We start from the raw sequence: 12,813 nt of genomic DNA, 5'->3' as shown, positions 1-12,813 counted from the left end.
TTAACACATATGCAGAACTAGTTACATTGGTTGTAGTTAATATAGATTCTAAATGAAAATAGAATTTAGCTATTTCTACATTACATTTGCTATCTTTACCTGCTTGAGCAGGTTAATCAAAAGCTACCTAAAATAATAATTTTAGCAAGGAATCTATTATTCCTGAATCCAGCGGAAATCGTTATCTACATGGCGCGAATAGCATAAATCCCGCAATCAGGTCAGGATGTCGTAAATTTATTTTAGAGGAATTGTAAAAGAAACCACATTGTCTTGGAACTGAAAAAAAAAAGGACCTTTTGGGTGAAACACGAAATCCATGCTCAGAATTCAGCTTTTTCATGCCAAAAGCAACCATGCAGGTGTCAGTTGGAAGATAAAGGAAGGCATTTAAAATGAGATGATGAACAATGGAGTATGAGTATAAAAAACCTTCTTCTAAATTGATCCTTTAAATCCTTTTAGTGTCACAGGTTTATTAAAAATAAAACCCCGTCATGGGGTTGGAAAAGGCTAGTAATCCAATTTCCGTGGTCAACATCGCCGTGGAGAGTTTTCCACCTCTTTACTAATCCTGTTGACACCCCAAGGCTTAGTGGAACAATCTAAAGTATTTTATGAACCGTACATAATGTATCATAAATGAGATATATGACATAAAATATTATATTTATGATGCTACGGATATGAGGATGGCCAAATGTCTCATGCAGAACCCGCGGATACGAGGTGGATGAGGGAAGGTGGTGGGATGTCTATGCGACGGCATGCAACGAGAGGTCCCATGAGGACAGCAGGCAACTTAATCCACTCTGTGGTGGTCGCTGAAGATGGAGAAATATTTGGAAGACCTACGGAAACCTTTTGTTTAAGAGCATCGGGTGTGAAAGAGTAATATTTTAGTAATGGAATTCCTCAGTGAGAACTGGGTCGCAGAAAAACCGGGAGCTGCGCTTGGCCGTTCGGGCGGTAAATGGCACTGTCTTCAGCACTGCGTAGAAAATAACAGCCAGACAAGACAAAGAGAATACCATAAGAAGCAGGGATCTACCCAATTAGTACATTGTTAGTGCTCTGGTTACTTCAGGTTGGCTTTAAACATTTTTGAATAAAATAAAAAAATCAATAAAAATAATAAAAGCTAATTCTGGAACATTTATTCAATAATTGTAGATGAACAGATCAATATTTATTTTGAAACTGTTTAATGGTCTTTACTCATTTACATATTTGTTATGATTTTTGTAATTATTTCTTTGTAAAACCTGAATATATTTCTTATTTTTTTTGCACTTTTGTTTTTCAATTGGCATCACTCTTCATATTAACCATTAAAACTTTTTTTCTTAATGGCAAAATAGTGATTATTGGTATTATATATATATATATATATATAGTGAAGAATGTAATAAAAACTCAGTAGGTCTGTAAACAGGTATGCAATGTTATATTTAGCTGAAATATATTATTAAATGTAATAAAACATATTTAAAGCCACCACAGTAAATGCAAATCTTGGTTACTAGCAAGAGAAAAGCAGCGGGTATCGGGGTTCTCCGAAACGGCACATTCAGAAACAGTTGTCATTAGCTGCGGAACGCAATTGTTTACTAACACAACTTTTCTCATGAATGGAACACAAATGGTATACAGAATTTGTTGTAAGGAGCATGTGTCCTTCTCCCCCTTCTCTCATATGTCTAGTTTTTATTCTCTTAATATTTCCAGTTATTAGTGCATATGCTATATATACTGCAAAAAAAGATTTATACTCCGTGTGATATATAAAATAATTGGAGCAAAATCAATAAATAATCACTGCACATATTTAGTGGCTTAAAATAATTGGGTAAAATATGAAATTATTTATTATTTTGTTTTGGTATATTCTGATTTTTTTTTTTATTTTTTTTATTTTTTCTTACTAGTTATGGCACTTTGTGTTTTTTTTTCTGTAATAGGCATGTCTGCCAGTGAATGTCCATTTGAAAAACTTCTTGTTAGTTAACCCGACAAAAGCAAGTTTGGCATTAGAAAGCAGTCCTGATTAGCCAGCAGGCAGAGTCGGCGTTTGCGTTAGGGTGAGTAAGTTTGCTCGGTAAGTTCTAGTTCAGTAACGAAGTGGGGCTGGGAAAAAAAGTCTAGATGGCGGCAAGGCCTTGGTGTACGGACAAAGCTGGCGTGGTGCACGAGAGTCATGCATTGGTGGCGGTAGGTAACTTTATTACCCTATATATCATATGGCACATTGGAACTATACATGAAATGTTACCTATATATGACGGAACAAATCATCCTACCCAGCCACAATGTCAATGTATCAAGCGCTAAAATGTGTCTGCCAGAATATAAACATAAAAGTCATAGACGTTTCCATCTATAATGTGAGCTCTAAAGCTTCCCTGTTCTAGGAAATGCTGCTTATTGTAGAAGTTAGTACCTGGGGGGGTACCTTTTCCCCATGTGGCAATAGATCCGCACTGAGGCGGCAGTAGCTTACCCGCTGCATACTAAAGAAGCTGAAATCCTTTTAAAATCGGAGGTTTTGTGCAATATTTATTAATCTTTCAATGTCCCGAGCAATACACATGGCCCTTTGCTTGGTGGGAATGTGTCCTGTTCCTTTTTAATCTTCTATATACATTTTTCAGACATATGTTCAGTGTATAGGTCGTGTAAAATGTTAGCTCTGAGACCGATGCTCTTACCTGTGATAATGTCTTCGATGGCTCCATCCTTCCCCTCGTAGACATGCCGGTTATCTTTAACTTGTCGCCTTCTTAGTTCCGCAATTAACTCTTGCTGCTGCCTCTTGGATTTATGTGAAGGAGACTGAAAGAGCAGAAAAAGGAGAATATAGCAATATCTGCATGAATCAAGAGCTCTCCAAATGCAAGAGGGGCAAGTAATGAAAGCGAAGCCATGTAAATCATGGCAACCATATGACTATAGGACTCCCACACAACTAGATGCCCTGTGATACCCTCGTGTTCTACGTACCCTTAAAGTTACTCTAGGTATTAACAGACTAATATATATATATAGAGAGAGAGAGAGAATAAACCCCTTAAAGACAATCGGTTGTCCTTAAACCCATTAAGAACAATGTATTGTGAGCCTGGAAATGTACAGGCTTTGTCATTAAGGGGTTAATACATTCTCATCTAAATTGCTATCTATGCCTCCTCTATTATACCAAAGGATGCACAAGATGTATATGCACCCCAGCTGAGAGACCATCTTTCCTAATGTGAAGAGTTGATTCCTTTCAAGCTCAGCGCCCTACTGAGCCCGCCAGATGACCCAACAATAAAGTAGCATGTACAAAACAAAAATGATCCAGTGCTGGAGGAAATGCACAGGGGAAACCTGCCACGTCTTACGGAAGTAAAAGAAAATGCGGTGACTTAAATGTTCAAACTAAAGCTACAGAGCATGCCCTCGATTGTGGTGTTACACAGAATATATAAACAATGTCAATAGATGGACAACCTTTTGGTCCTGTTGCTCCATCATGGCCTCTTGTTCAAGGAGTTTTTCCATTAGAGCTTGTTCCTGTTTTTTCCTCTGCTCGTTCTCCTCGTCGGCTGCCTGTGACATGAAAAATACAGCGACGAAGTTATACCATGTTAAAAGCCAAACGCAAGTCATAACGCAGGATGACTCTGTACATGTAAACATTTACAAAAACATGAGCAGCGCTCATCTCAGTCTGTACTTAAGGGGTAGATTAGGTGCACGTGGGGTATATGACAATGTACCATCTATGGAATAGCACTGCTGCATCCAATGGTTCCATGAGCCTGTAGACAATCGCAGCGCTATGTTTTTGGCCTATGTGGTTTTATTGTCAGTAACATATAATATATTTACAGCTATTATTATTATTATCATCTTTTATTTATATAGCGCCAACAATTTACCCAGCGCTTCATACCATACATATACATATTCAAGGGGTATGACAAGACTAGAATGGTCTGTCTGTCTATCTATCTATCTATCTATCTATTTATCAATTCATCCATTTAGAGAAAAAACGAGCTTTCACCAACCTTATAAGCTTTCACAAATCTGACGAAAACTGGAAAGAAAACTGATGGTGGAGTGGTTTTGGGATTTTCGCCAAAATACTTCACTGCATCATCAAAGGCATCCTGCAAGAAAAACAGAGTGGCTACAGCTCTAGAAGCCAAGTTTTCAGGATGATATCCCTAGCTCGACCGAGGCTTTAAACAGATAGACAAGCATGTATTTACACACACGTGTCCTTTGTAATACAGTCATTCTGTGTTGGTTCTCCTATAGAGCTGAGGTTTTGATAGACACTGAATGCTAGTCATCTTTTTGTGGTGTGGATGTTTGTCTGCTTAAACACATCTGTTACAGGTGACAGCCATGTAACCCATCTTCATATAAAGTCTGGATACACATTTTCAGACTCTCCTTGGATAAAATTGCCCATTAAAAAAATTCCAACCGAAAGTACCTGGGAAATTTTTGCATCGTCTTGCAATTTTTTGAGCCTCCCTTCATTATTTTGAATGAATTCTTTCAACATGATATTGTGGTCGTGCATTGTGAATTCCCGTTTCGTCAGGTCCATTCCTCTCTGCAACTCCTTTACATCCAAGAGGACATTTTCCAGAGAAACTGTAAAACATTTAAAAAAAGGAAACCAGTTCACAAAAATTAGCCAACACATCACAGTATATAATTACATTTTATTACATGCTGTTTTTTTCTTTTTATTGTAGTAACTGCAATACCCCCCTTTACCAGTTGGTGGTGCTGAAGCTACACGATCCTGGTGTGTTTGTCTTATTATTATTAGAATGTGTGTTATTGAGTGTATCACATGGCATGGAATACACTTTAAAAGTGATTGAAAACAGAAAACAGTAGCAGGACTCAGACAGTGGGGTCCGTGTCTTTAACTTTATACTGGTTTAGTGTTGGCCGGCAGACAGAAGGACGTACTTTCTTTTCCATCAGTTGTAAGAATGCTTCATGCTTTAGTAGAGGCTTCCACGAGAAAAAGGAAAATGAGACAATCTCATTTTCTAATCTCCAATAATGAAATAACTTTTTTGGGGGGGGACTAGACTGTGCATTTAAGTAAATACAAAGCTCAGAAATGAAGAATCTGTTCATTCCAACCTAGGGTTACCAGCCCAGTCCCTCAACCGAGACTCAACTGTCCCAAGCTACTACTATTCTAAATTCTACTTTAGTAACGTGGTGTTTTGATGGAAATATATCTATCATTGTCAAAATAAAAATAATAAAGATATTACCTGCTGCGGCTTTCTCCACGTAATGAAGCTCGTTGTAGAAAAGTGCTACTTGTGAATATTTTTCTCGTACTACGTTGGAAATATAGTGCAAGAGCGTTTGTTTTCTGTCCGTGGACTTGGTATCCAAAAGCTGGAAGATAATATACAAGAAAGCTCATGTATTGTTTGCAAATATCCGTCTCCTTGGGTATTATTTTTGCCAAGCTTCCTCTGCCCTTCTTAGCTATCAGCTTTAACTCTTTCAAGTTCTCCCAGCTATCAGTGTTAAGACGCATCTACCCCCATCTGTAACAAGTCAATGACCCCACTGGCTTCTTACGGCAGCATATCGCGATAACAGAAACCGATACTGGTGCGATATTACGATATCCCTAGAAGGTAGGCTTGTGATTCTAATGTACAGAAAGAAGAACCCCCATGGTAAAGGATTAAGAATCCAAGCAGTGCATCGGGAGAATCATGCAAAGGGTTAAATGCTTTATTGCGTTTTCACACTTGTAAATTTGGTGATAATCCTTTAGTAGTCGGAAAAGTCCTTACCAAGTCCAGACTCTGAAGCTTAAATCCGTAGACAGCACCCCGCTTACTGCTGTTCATGTAGTTTCCGAGGGCCAATATTATCTACAATGAAATAATATGAGAATAGTGTTATCTGCCACATCGAAGTATAACTGACATTCCCTGCCACCCATCGTACAATAAACATGCAAGTACTTACCTCCAGTATTTTCTTGAGCTTTTGAGATGACTTAATTGAAACCGACGCAGCGATTATTGCATGAAGTTGCTACAGTTACAGAAAAAAACGTTAATAGATTTCTATTAAATAAAAAGGAGAACATAAAACTCTAACAAACTTTAAAACTTTAAAGAGCAATTATTTTGATGGAAGCTATCGTTCAATTAGAGCTAAAAGGAATATCCTTCAAATATATTGTATTTAAATGTCTTGTTGAAGCCACTACATCCTCCAGATCATGGCTCGATAAGGCCAAAGCTGCGCTTTATATTTAATATGATAAAAATTATAAGATTAGGCACCAATGACATTTTATGACTGCCTTCCCAACATTGTTGAACATATATTTAACTTACTGGTGTCAACATCTGAACGCTCTCTGAGAAGTTCCCGATGAATGCCATAATGGTCATTTTTTGCATCAATCTTTCTATCTTGCTAAACTGGAGCATAAATCGGTCTTCATTGGTCAAATTGTCCAGAGGTTTCTTCTCTCGCTCATATTGCCTGAGGACTTTCACTTCACCCTCCGTAGGCATAAACCTCATTAAACACTCAACAAAATCCACCGGCAAAGTTTTCAGATCAAATCTATAAAATAAAAGGAGGAATTATGACAAACTGAGAAGATGGCTGAACAGAAGTGTGCCATAAACATATTGTTTAATGTATGCATTATTTCCTCTGTTTTTGGGGCTGGGTTGGAGTTATCAATGAGGAGCAATCACCAAGGAAACCAAAGGAATGTTACTGGTTCCTCCACATTTTGCAATGGTCCACTATTTCCCACCAGCGCATGCCGATTACCAGCGTGGGGATTTATTTTGAGGACAACCTGTCTGGAGATGTATTTCCAGGACTTTTTCTGCAGCCGTGGTAGAGGTCCATGTGTGCTCCTCAAGATGCATCAGACGTTACTGGACAGGGAGACATCATGAAGCAGGCAAGAAATCTACATATATGCTGCTGAGTATCGGCTAAAAACTGGGAGTTCTGGGATCTTTTGTTTCAAAACAAGATGTCTGCCTAGCACTCCTTCAACTTTTGGAAAAGTGCAGCTTGGGACATTGTAAGTGGCGCGCCAAACCGGAAGAAGGTTGGCTCTACATAAATAATCATTTGCTTATTGACATTTCAAGCAAAATAATTAGGTTTTTTTTTATTGTAAAAACCTAATTTTATATGTTTATCAGCCTGCAAATCGGTCATGTAAATTCATGGCTACTTTGATACAAATACAAGGTAAACCTTTAAAACAACGGGAGATTCTAAGGTAAACTAAGCTTTTCCCCATTGTTTTGCTGAAACAATGAAAATATCAGACGTCGGGCAGAATTGAGTGTTAAGGAGAAGAATTATTGATTTTTGAACCGTCCTCTCTTATAACAGCGAGACTACGGCGATTCATCTATATTTGAGAATATCCGCAGCCTGGAGTGCGAAGAACAGAAAAGAAAAGTCTGTTAAGTCCCATGAGATTCCCAATATTTTTCTCCTTGAGCATAAATTCCAGCACTGTGTACAGTAATGTAGGTTAGAATTGACAAAAACCTGGTTTTATCTCATTTTTGGGGGGATTTTTTTCTGCAGACCTGAAAGCTGCTATTGCTGCCTGTGATATTTTGGGTGACTTTTATGCTCAAACACCACACCGAGCTGACTCTTTATGGCAATGCTAATGAAGTCTGTTGCTCCATTGAGTTTCATAAGTCAAAGTGTCTGACTGGGTAATTAAGACCAAGGTACTCTATTTTTATTTAGCACAGGCAGTATATTAAGGAATCATGCAAAACCTAGAACTGTTTTAAAAACAGCACAATAGTTTTAAAAACATTTTTAATCTTATAATAGTAATAAAAAAACAGTGAAGTGGAAATATGTTGTTATAAAAAGTTGATATTAGGTAATTTTAGATTGATTAGGTATGGAGAGGATAAAATTACATTTATAAAAGGCATGTTTACATATATTCCATGGGTTCTATAAAGAGCCTGCAAGATAATAAGCATTATTTCCATGGCCAGGCATTGTACTTACAGCTGAATAGCTCTGCAGATCTCGTCCGCCGTCTTGCCAGCTTTTCTCAGGGTGATGGCGAGATTTTTTGCTCTGTTTGCTTCCAGTAGCGTCACTTTATTAGACCCTTTGGGCGCGACCTTTTGCTTTGTGGAAGCGACGTCAATAGATGGTCCTTGGGCTTTTGTCTTGAAAATCTCTTCAAATTCATCAACATTTAAATCCTAAAGTGAAAAAAAATCCTTTTTTTTTTTTAAAGAATATCACAGAATTAACAGATTTTATAATATATTTTATTATGTATTGTTATAAAAAAAATCTGAGAGCATAATTGGTCAGAATTATTTCTATTTTCTAAAGTATATTTTCCCTTTTTTCCACTACATTGTTTGTGATTAACAAATTACCTGATTTTACAATAAAAAAAAATGTGCAAAACAAACAAAGTACCTCCAATATCCTTTCATCGTCGATTTCGTTAAACACGGTTCCGTTGATCTGGTTGGGCTTCAAGGCGACCCAGTTGAACACCGGCATTCGGAATTTCGTCTTGATCGGCTTCTTAATTTTCACGGCTGGATGGTTTTAAAATCAAAAGTATGAATGCAAAGAGCTTTTTTTTTTTTCAAACAGATAAAACTAAATACTAAAAACATAGCATGCAAAAAAAAGAGTAAGAAGAATAAAAAGAAACAAACAGATAAAAAAAACGAATAATTGTAATTTCTCTATTTTGTTTTTTTGTGTGATATTTGGAAAGCTATGTACAATTATCACAGCTTTTTAAACAGCATATATGGGCAGAACTATGTATTTTTTACAAGAGGACATTGGCTGTAGAAAGACTCGTTGAAGCTGATACTTGCTTGGCACCCTGCACTAAATGATGCGGTAAAAGAGTGAATGAAAGGGGTTTGCATTGAGCACAGGTTTGACTACCAAACAAAAAAATAATAATCTGGACACGCATAAAAACAAAAACACAGAACAAGGAAAACCTACAGAAAAGTTTGATGGGGCCATCTTTAGCGGAAGCACAAAAACAAAGAAAGAATCATTGTTATTTACATATTAATTCAAACAAACATCAACGATAATGCAAAATCACTCCAATTAAAGTAGCATGAGAGTGCATGACGCCAATTAAAATAGAACCTTCACTGTTTCTAATGTCACTAATTCTATCTTGTGCTTTGGGTTTGTCAATCCATGTAACTGTTTTGGAGGTATTTGCTTTAAAAGTAAGGAGTTTTATTCCGAAGTAGCCAAGATCTGACTCATTGGGCCATTATGAAATTATTGACTGTCCTGAAGTACCCCCTCCATTACTACAGAGGCTACATGAACCAACAACAATCAAAAAGTTAACAATATGGCAGAATTAAGCATGCAGAGCCTGACAACACAAAGTACAGATGGCCTGTCCCATTATATACATTATTTACATAAATGCAGGTTTCTAATTTAGCGTATTTTAATCTATAAATCTATTGCATAGCTTTACTTGGTTTACTGAACTGAAAAACGTAGGCTTTAGGTAAAGTGAGACATCTGGCTTAATAAAAGGTATATAAACCAAGCCACCAGGTCCATCATCCTACTTAAGTTGTACAATTTCTAAAATTCTGTTATTATTAAAAAAAATACCTGTATTTGGCACAATAAAAAGTGTTAAAATGAGCTCTTTTAATTATGATCGCCTCAGTTCTCAAGCATGTTCAGCTGGGCAATGCTAAACTAAAATCATGCCTGCTGATATCTCATGATAACCACGCAACGGCCTGTCCGGCACAGATAATAACTTATGTTCTTTACCTTACTATGTCATAGAACTGTTCACACGTATCTACAAGTTGTATTCTTACTCACAGGAAAGGCTATCAGCTTTTATAGGAGTGCAATATGAAGTTCTAACAAGCTGACTCAGTTCCACCTACTTCCTGCAAGGATATGCAATAATGTTGGCAACAAATAACTAAAGTTGAGGTCACTGAAGTTCAAGGTTCTATCTCAATATCACTTGAATGAAACAAAGCAGCTGGTTGCGCATTTTATTTGCCCTCAAATGAACTCCTTAACCCAACAGATAGCCGAAAGCTTTCCATAGCCAGACGATGTTGGACTCGATAGTACCTGCAAGTCCTGAGTTGAAGATGACCGTGGGTGAAGCTGTTCCTGGGAGAGGGGGAGCACCTGGCGGAGGAGGGGGTGGAGGAATTGGGGGCTCTGCAGTTGGACCTGGAAGAGGAGGTGGGGGTGGAGGAGGTGGAGGTGGTGGAGGCGGTGGTGGCTGGGTTGGTGTTGAACTGGGACCATTTTGCACTGCAAAAAAACATTAATGTTTTACAAGGTTAGCACATCCTGGTTTCCAAATTTGGTGTAAATCCAACAGAGCAAGATAAGTATTATCTACAGGTCTTATTCATCCTCATATGTTTAATACCTTAAGTTACCAAAAGCCAAGATTTGACCAGGTGGATATTTCGTCTAATTAAAATTAGATGTCCCAAGTCTACCGACAGGTAAATAATATACACATCCCAGGAATATATTTCTTACCTGTCCCAGATCCAGAAGGTAATGGAGGTGGAGGTGGCGGCAGAGTGCCTGAAGATACACCTTCGGAAACTCCTGACGTACTCGAAGCACCGCCTGGTGCCGGAAGTCCACAAACTGAGATATTAACACCAGAAGCTGTTCCAGACGTCACCTCTGTACCTGGCGGCACAGTTCCTGAGGTTACCAGTGGCATAATGGAAATATCTCCATCCCCCTTCTTTTGGATTTTTATTGTGCCTTGCTTTTCTAATTCATGGATCTTCCTCTCCAGAGTAGACTGTCTCTGTATTGCTTCTTCCTTCTCCTTAACCATTTTTCTTAACGTGTTCACCTGTGTATTGGCATCTTTACAAACTTCCTACAAAAAGATCAAAACACAAAGACAACACGTAAGAACACCAGTGGGACCAACAAATAACACAATATTGATAACAATGTAACAAAATAAACATGGGAAGCCACGTCTCTCTTGTCTACTCCTTGAGTGGTTCTATCAACATTTCCTCCTTAGCCTCTTAGTCGTATCATGTGTCCTTACAGTAAAAAATGTCATCTATAAACCACTCCAAAAGGTGGGATCACTAAGGAATTTAGTTGTTCATTACACCAGTGGTTCATTTTTATAGTTTTTATATGTAAATAACATTAAGAATTAACATTTGAGACTAATATATGTTAATATTGCAGATACAGATGGTATAGCTTATTAATAGCAAGTGAGCTGTAAGAACACGAGGGCTGTATGACAGCTTGAGTTCCAGCGCTGGTGCTGCCTTAGTTCTGCCTGAAGAATCATATCCACGCGCATATTAGATTACGAGTTACAGGCGGAGATATAACAAAGAAAAGTATCATATATTACAGATATGCCATAATTCTACAGACACACGTACTCTCGCCAGTTCCAGTTCTTTATGTCTCTGCATAAGCTGCTTTTCCAGTTCTACGATTTTTGACATAGCTTCATTTTCTGTGTCTTGCAGCTTTTCCGACAACTGTAAAATAAGACAGGTTATTCACTATTTGTAGATAATTTGTAGGTATGTGAAAGGAGGCACAATGTTATGAATTATGTAGTTTATTTCCACAGAATATGTCTATCAGGGTCGTCCTTGCAGAGAAGGCAACCAGATGATGAGATTCTTGATACATCACGTCTCAGATTAAAAGCGTTGCACTATTTAGATGATTTTCCCCCTTACCAAAGTGTGCAACCTTATTAAATATATATTAATATATTGTAAGGTCAGCTTTGTTCTCTGTTCTGTGGCAAAGTAAGATGTTAAAATGAAATAAGTCATAAAATGTTCCATTGTATCACCTTAACAACTGAGATGATATCACCGGACTGGCGGTTCGGTGCCAATTGTTTACCAGAGACGGTGAACTCTGGAGGAACGTGCTATCAACCCAAGTACAGTGAGCTCCTCTCCAAGTGCAGCTGTACAGTCAATATCTATATAACTCAATATAACGCTATGGAATCTCGTGTCTCGCGTTCCGTGCGGGTATCCTTTGGAGACATGCATTGGTACCAAGAAGGATTCTCAGTCCCGTTCACCTTCATTGTAAACCTTGTGCAGAGGTTGCTTTGCCCGTTCAAGGAAGGTGTTTTACTACTTATTCTTTTGTACTCTTGTTAGTCTTCCTTTCTAAACCCTATTATTTTGGGCCTTCGCCATCTGTGCAATGACCTAGCCCTCTATCTATGACATTTCATCACAGGTACCAGTCTTGGATTGTCTCCAGGCTAGCAAATCGAGAGACCTCCCTTGAACTCGACCTTCTTGACCTTCTTGTCATCGGAGTCTCTAGTTTTTTTGGAAGGGAATCATTTTATGTTTTGCATTGAAAAAAACGGGTTGGTTTAATCTCTTTTGGGGAATTGGCTACGTCCCACATGATTTTTGGGCCTTAAATGGTCTATAAAAGGTCCATATCACCTTACAAATTGCCGATACATTAGATTTATACACAAAGGCACTCTTAAAAGTTACTTTTGATTAGTTTTATAGATCTTCTTATTGTTTATCAGCAACAAAACAAACTAAGGAGATGACAATTACACACCTTTACACACATCAAAATGATTTCACAAATATAACAATATAGTCCAGATTAAATACACCCCAAGAATTGTGTTTGAAATGATGGAACACTTTACACTTCAGCAGAAAACATGTAATCTACGGGGGACACGTG

General features: G+C 37.9%; 1 protein-coding gene across 3 annotated transcripts in view; it reads right to left on the bottom strand.

Moving 5' to 3' along the window:
• The window catches only part of LOC149285198 (formin-like protein 2), an 87,286-nt gene that overhangs the window by 2,715 nt on the left and 71,758 nt on the right, over positions 1-12,813 (bottom strand). Inside the window, exons 13-27 of one of the 3 annotated variants that reach the window (XM_089495684.1) lie at positions 11,505-11,606; positions 10,702-10,969; positions 10,612-10,671; positions 10,186-10,374; positions 8,503-8,627; positions 8,074-8,276; positions 6,393-6,627; positions 6,016-6,084; positions 5,838-5,918; positions 5,298-5,427; positions 4,490-4,653; positions 4,056-4,157; positions 3,493-3,591; positions 2,709-2,832; positions 900-991 (exon numbers count right to left, since the gene is read on the bottom strand). In XM_089495684.1, the coding sequence (XP_089351810.1) occupies positions 900-991; positions 2,709-2,832; positions 3,493-3,591; positions 4,056-4,157; positions 4,490-4,653; positions 5,298-5,427; positions 5,838-5,918; positions 6,016-6,084; positions 6,393-6,627; positions 8,074-8,276; positions 8,503-8,627; positions 10,186-10,374; positions 10,612-10,671; positions 10,702-10,969; positions 11,505-11,606 (2,043 nt within the window). Of the gene's footprint in view, positions 1-899; positions 992-2,708; positions 2,833-3,492; positions 3,592-4,055; positions 4,158-4,489; positions 4,654-5,297; positions 5,428-5,837; positions 5,919-6,015; positions 6,085-6,392; positions 6,628-8,073; positions 8,277-8,502; positions 8,628-10,185; positions 10,375-10,611; positions 10,970-11,504; positions 11,607-12,813 lie in introns of those variants that run through there. The other 2 variants (XM_089495683.1, XM_089495682.1) reach the window with 2 other exon arrangements.

Source organism: Sceloporus occidentalis, unplaced genomic scaffold (genome assembly GCF_023333645.1).
Source record: "Sceloporus occidentalis isolate IW3139 unplaced genomic scaffold, rSceOcc1.0.p SCAF_83, whole genome shotgun sequence".
In the NCBI taxonomy this organism is placed as follows: Eukaryota; Metazoa; Chordata; class Lepidosauria; order Squamata; family Phrynosomatidae; genus Sceloporus; species Sceloporus occidentalis.
The sequence above is the reverse complement of the archived record's forward strand: the minus strand, read 5'-3'. Positions and strand labels throughout refer to the sequence as shown.